This window comes from Gracilinanus agilis, chromosome 1, assembly GCF_016433145.1.
Source record: "Gracilinanus agilis isolate LMUSP501 chromosome 1, AgileGrace, whole genome shotgun sequence".
Taxonomy (NCBI): domain Eukaryota; kingdom Metazoa; phylum Chordata; class Mammalia; order Didelphimorphia; family Didelphidae; genus Gracilinanus; species Gracilinanus agilis.
Genome location: NC_058130.1, coordinates 128,057,642 through 128,063,929, shown reverse-complemented (window position 1 = coordinate 128,063,929; position 6,288 = coordinate 128,057,642). Strand labels below are relative to the sequence as shown.

The following is a 6,288-nucleotide window of genomic DNA, read 5'->3' as shown; positions in this document are numbered from 1 at the left end:
TTACCTTTTCAAGCTTATTATGTATTTCTTTTCATGTCAGTTATAATGGCCTTGATGCTGCTCCTTCAAAACAAGACAATGCCCATCTCTTTGCCTTCACCCTGGTGTCTACCATGTCTGAAATGTGCTCTCCTCACTGTGCCAATTCACAGGATGCCTGGCTTTTTTTCCCTAGATGTTTTTCCTGCTCCTTACTCCATCCAGCCTCCCTTCCCCGCCCCCTCCCCAAATTGTTAGTGCCTCTCTTAAATACTTTGTATTTCTTTTGTATTTATACACATACGAGCTGTTTCTGAAAGAATGCCAACTCCTTGAGGGCAGAGTTTGATTTCTATCCATCACTGTATCCCCAGTAATGTCTAGAACTTAATGTTTCTCTTTTGATTAAGTACTAAAGTGTATTTTTTGTTATGTTAGACTGTGAAAACCTGGAGGGTCATGCATTAAAAACCACTTTTGTATCCCCGATGAACTCTTACAAAAATGGTAGATGCTCAGGATTTATATTCATAAATGAATCGAAAAAAATAACATTTCTGAAAACTGGTACAGACAAAAGATAGCTAAAACTCTGAAAGACAATTTGTATTTTAGAAACTATTTATTTTAGAAATAGATATTTCTACAAAAAACATTTATATATTATATATATTATATAAAAGGCTCCTCCCAAAGACCAAATCAGATGGTATCCTTTCACATAAATCATCAGGAAAAGTGATTCACTCTCATTCTTCATTATTTTTTCTCATCTAAGCTCTTAGTTTTTCAAGTAAAGCACTGATGCCTTTGCTGGTATTTTCCTCTTTTTCCAATGTGGGGATGAGGCTTTTCAGTCCAGATTTAACTTTATTTGTCACTTCTGGATCAGGGCTTTGAAGGAGGCTAAATAAAGAGAAAAAAAAAATTAATGAAATTTCAAACTTCCGTTAGATCAAGTGACAAAATTCCTGTGGCAGAACTTTAGAGATGTTACTCAATCTAACCCCTTCAATTTTATACATGAGGAAACTGAAGTTCAGAGAATTTAAGTGACTTTCTCAAGGTTCACATAAGTGTTGCAAACCATAGGTTCTAGTTTTGATATCTAGTTCAGAACCTTTTCCTACTTTAGATCTGTGGCTATTCTGGAGTTCATTAAAAAATTGCTAAGAGTTCAATAAAGATGAATATAGTACCCTTCAGATATCCACATATATATATATATATATATATATATATATATATATTTTGGACAAAGTGTTCAAGCAAAGCTATTTTCAGGGTCTCCACTTAGACATGTTGCCCATATATATAGTTAGAAGTTGAGACTTATTTTCACATATTCTGTCTTGTCTCCTTTACTGCTTTTTCAGCACAAAAGAAAAGCCTTTTTTCTAAAATACTGTGGTGTTGTGTAAAGTGTCATATGACTATGGATATACTTTCTGAATGAATGGTAAATCAACAAATAGGCATAAATGCCAAGTAAGGGGCTTGGAATGGGAAGAAACCAGGGGGCACATCCTGAAGAGATAGTTTTTTTCCCTCTGAGCTTTGACTAATGAAAAATGATTCTGTCTTTCTGTATCACTGTACTACAATGTGTGGCTGCTATGAGGCACTAGAACCCTTTGACTGCATCAATACCTCTATTTTTCTGTAGGAAGAAGCTAAAGGGTACCTGACCAATAGAATATTAGCTTCTGAATTTTCAGTACTCTCTAGATTTTTGCATAATAATTTAAAAATACTCGATTTCCCTAAATTTAGTGTATTTTTAATCACTTTGGAAAGTCAAGTGTAAGGAATAAACTGTCAAGTCTTAGTGTCTTCCCAAGTCTTTGACCTTACTAAGAATAGGATATAGTCTATTTTTAGATTCCTCAAAAAATGTAAAATATTTACCTGAGGTATAATAAAATTAATATTAAGTTGAAAATCAGGAAAAAAAGAAGCTAAGAGATGCACAGCTATATGGCCAAAAGGCAAGGCAACTGACCTAAAATGGAGCCATAGAACATCTGATATGGTAACTAAGGAACTATATAGTTGATATCTCAGATAATAAAGGGTCAGTTAAGAGCAGACTAAACATACCTCAAAATTGGTAGACAATTGCTCTAGGGAAAGAGAGGTGAATAAAGGAGATGAGGCTAAGTTCCAAAGAAAAAAGATAGCAACAAGAAAATAGGAATTTAATTGTGTTCAACATAGGCCCTTACCCTTTAAGATTTTATAATCTGACAAAATCCACATGAGTATTTCTGCTACATTTCATATATTAAATAGACTAGATATCAGATAGCTATATATACACAGATTTGGAGAACCTGACCTGTTATATAGATATGCTCATAACTTAAAGGCCATCAATATAAGACAGGGTCAAGAGGACAAAATGTGTGTTGAAGGAAAAATAGAGAGAGAGAAAAAAAGAGCAATCCAGATGAAATAATTTAATAAACAGTATATGTGGAGTTCAGAAAACCCAGCCTCCACATGACATCTATTTAAAAATTCCAATAACTTATTGAAACAAAATTCACAGCTACTGTTATAAAAATCAAACTGAATAGGAAAAGAGCTTTGTTTAGTTGTTACTTATTTCAAATACATGTTCAACATAAGACTTGATATGGCTTAAATAACTAATTGAATTTTATGTAACCTCTACCTTAAAAAACTCAATGCATAGTATGTAAAAGGCATAAATTTGGACTAGTTTTTATTTCAGTTATGATTTTCTATTTCTTAAAAAGAAATGAATCCTTCATCTCCATCCTTGTTTTCTAATATGCAAGATAAATGTCATTAATACCTTGAAAGAAGCATCTAGTGTGGAGGTTTGGCTTGCATTTGTGGGAATGGAGCCTTTGTTAACCATTCAGCTTAGTATATAAAAGTTTAAAACTATCAGTAGAAAACAAGTATCTATTTGTACATTTGCATGCATGTGTGCATTTTCTCATTAACATGAAAAAGAATATGCCACTAAGAATAGAATTAAGCTTTGTGGACCAAGATAGATCCCAAGAGATAATACTTACCGAGAAAGAATAATAGCACCCCGATTTATCCCAGCCCAGGACTTCAATTTCTTGACACCAACATGCTCTACCAATGTTTTTGCAAAAGAACCTATGAGATAATTAAAATTAGCCAGAAAATTTTATCGAAAGAAAAATCTACAAAAAAACCCTCAACTGCAAGTTAATTACAATGAACCTCTTAGGTACTTTCAGCATCACTACTTAATATTGGTAATGTTTGGGATATATGCTTCAACTTTTAAGTCGAATGTAAGACGCAAATAAGCATGTCTAACTGAAGTATACAGAACCCTTATAGATATAAAACAGGGCTCATTTGCATTTTTTAAGTTATTTGTTTGATAGTTTGACCCAGTATAAAGAATTATTTATTAAATGACTACTATGTGGCAGGCTTTATGCTAGGTTCTGAGGACACCAATAAAAGAACGAACAGTTCCTACTTACAAAAATCTTATGTACTAATGCAGTGATTCCCAAAGTGGGCACCACTGCTCCCCCCCGCCCCGTGGGTGCCGGGGGTGAGGTGGGGGGAGGGGAGTGGATGCAGTGATGGCCACAGGTGCATTTGGGGGCAGTGAATAACTGTAAGGGGGTGGTGATAGTATAAAAGTAAGTAAGCTAAGTAATATTTTTTCTGGAAAGGGAGCAGTAGGCCAAAAGTTTGGGAACCACTGTTCTAATGGAAGGAACAATTAGTTGTAATATACACAAAAGAGAGTGAAAAAATACAAAGAAATAAAAAGTAATCTACTACAAGACTGTTTGGGAGGGAGGACACTAACAATTGGGAGAAGGGAATCAGTAAACATTTCATCTTTTAGATGGTGTTTGAGATTTGTCTTAAAGAGAGGGTATCTATGGGGCTGAGGTAAAGAGAAGTGCAATCCAGGGAGAAGATAGCTATTGCAAAGGCAGAGAGACATGTGATGGAGGATATATAGGAGAAAAATAAAAGACAAATTAATCTGGATCTCAGGGGAAGAGGGAGATTAATGTCTGATGAAAATAGAAAAGGCAGGATGAAGTCAGGCTATAAAGGGTTTTAAAAGCTAAACAGTTTATTTTTTATCCTGGAGTTGACTTAGAGGAGCTAAGTTGGATTTGCACTTAAAGGAAAATTTCATTGGTATTGGTGTATAGGCTAGATGGACATTGAACTTAAGATGAAGACATTCTGAAATGATGAAATCAAAACAAATATGCTTCTAATTCATTTGATTCACTATACTTTCTGGATACATCTTCAGAACTCATTCATCTTGTATTAATTAGAATTTTGTATAATGGACTTCATCCCCCAGAAGTCTTTCTGTTATTTCCTAGAATTCCTTTTAATCTCTCCACCACACTGTGTGGTCTTGTATTGTTTATCAGCTCTGTAACTCCTCCATTTCGCTCTCTTCTTTCGTGATCCGGGCTGGATTAGGTAACTTTTTTACTTTAGTTATTAATAAAACTTTTAAAATATAATACCTAGTTACTGTATGTTAATTTTAATTGTCACAATCTTAAAATAAAATTTAGGAGAGTATAAGGCTAAGTCTTAATTTCTGAAGTCTGGCTTCAAAAATCAACTGAAATTGATTACTCTAAAATTATAATAATCTCTTAATTGCCAAATCTAATGATCTTTTTTCAATCCTCATCCTTTCTGACATCTCTGTAGCCTTTATGCACCCTTTACATCTCTGCTGATCTTCAGCATTTCCTCTGGACATCTGGAACTAGATGTCCCATAGACAACTTTAACTCAACATGACTAAAGATGAACTCATCTTCTTTCTCCACAAATCCTCCTCTCTAATTTCCCTATTATTTTCTAGGGCTGTGGTGGAGAACCTATGGCATGTGGCCAGAGTCCTCTCTGTGGGTACACCTGCTGTCACCCCAGCACAGAGTTTGCCAGAGTTGTTACTAGAAAGCCAGAGTGGGGTGGGGCCAGGCTGCTTCCTTCCCCCTCTTGATACATGGCTGAGGATATCACCCTCCCCTCTAAAGGTTCGCCATCACTGGCCTAGTGTATCATCATCTTTTATGAGTCACTCAGGCTCATAACCTAGGCATCATACTTTACTTCTTGCTTCTTCTCACAACTTCTCCTCGCCCATGCCCAATCATTTGCCTCATGCTGTCCCTTTTACTTTTGTAACATCTTCTCTTCATGTCTCCCTTTTTCTCCTCTGATATTGCCACCACCCTGGTATAGGCTCTCTTCATCTTATACTTGAACTATTTCCATAGGTTGCTAATTGGTCTGTCTGCAGCAAGTCTTTTCCCACTACAGTCCATCTTCTACTCTGTTATCATGTTATATTCTCCATACTTCCTATTTAATCAACACCAGTAGCTCTCTGTTATCTCCAAGATCAAATATAAAAAATCCTGTCTGACTTTTAAAGTCCTTTGTAACCTGGACTACTTCCAGTCTTCTTACATACAGCTTACTTGCTACCATGTCCTCTTCACTGTGAGGCATTTTTATTTATGCTTTGGAGAAAGCCATAAATGAAATACTTCTCAATCTACAGATGGAACAGAGCTGGGAGATTTAGCTAAAAATTTGATACAATAAACTCTAATTCCAAAAAAATGAACCCTGATAATCAAAAGAAGATGAATTGGAAGATGAAATTTAGTGGCAACTTTAATTTATTCAGCTGAATTTTAATTCATCTGAAAAAAGATGATTCTATAAGTACAGGGTAAGGGAGATGTGGATAGACAGCAGATCACGTGAAAACTGTGAAGGTTGTGGAGTTCTGAAAATTCAATGCAAAGAATATGAAATGAGAAGAGACTTGCTATATTTTATTTTAGTCATGTAATATGTACATATGTAATATTCTGTTCTATTCTAGTTGCTAAATTTATAGAAGGACAACAAAAAACTGAAGCATGTCCAGGAGATCAAATGTATGAGGTCATATACCTAAAGATTGGTTAAAAGAACTAAAAAATTTAGTGCATAGCATATAAAATCATCAATATTTCAACTTGAGTCATACTCATGGCATATTCACAGATTGTCTTTAATCTTCTATTACTAAATAAATGGGCAACTGAGGAATATATTTTAAATGTGCTATTCTTGGATCAAAATTATAGATATAAAAGTAGTCACCTAAAATAATTAACTTGCTACTAGATTTGTTTTTCTCAAAGAGTATAGTAGAACACTTTTCATTTGGTCAGACATGTGGGATTAAACAGTGTAGTTCAACTGAAAAAGAATACTGGAGAATAATTCTACATT

At 34.7% G+C, this 6,288-nt stretch overlaps 1 protein-coding gene across 2 annotated transcripts in view; it reads right to left on the bottom strand.

Moving 5' to 3' along the window:
* Positions 1 to 617: 617 nt before the first annotated feature.
* Positions 618 to 6,288, bottom strand: part of PUM3 (pumilio RNA binding family member 3) — a 37,770-nt gene continuing 32,099 nt past the window's right edge. The window contains exons 17-18 of one of the 2 annotated variants that reach the window (XM_044657045.1): positions 3,030 to 3,120; positions 618 to 885 (exon numbers count right to left, since the gene is read on the bottom strand). In XM_044657045.1, the coding sequence (XP_044512980.1) occupies positions 753 to 885; positions 3,030 to 3,120 (224 nt within the window). In that variant the 3' untranslated portion in view covers positions 618 to 752. The remainder of the gene's footprint in view (positions 886 to 3,029; positions 3,121 to 6,288) is intronic. The other variant, XM_044657044.1, reaches the window with a different exon arrangement.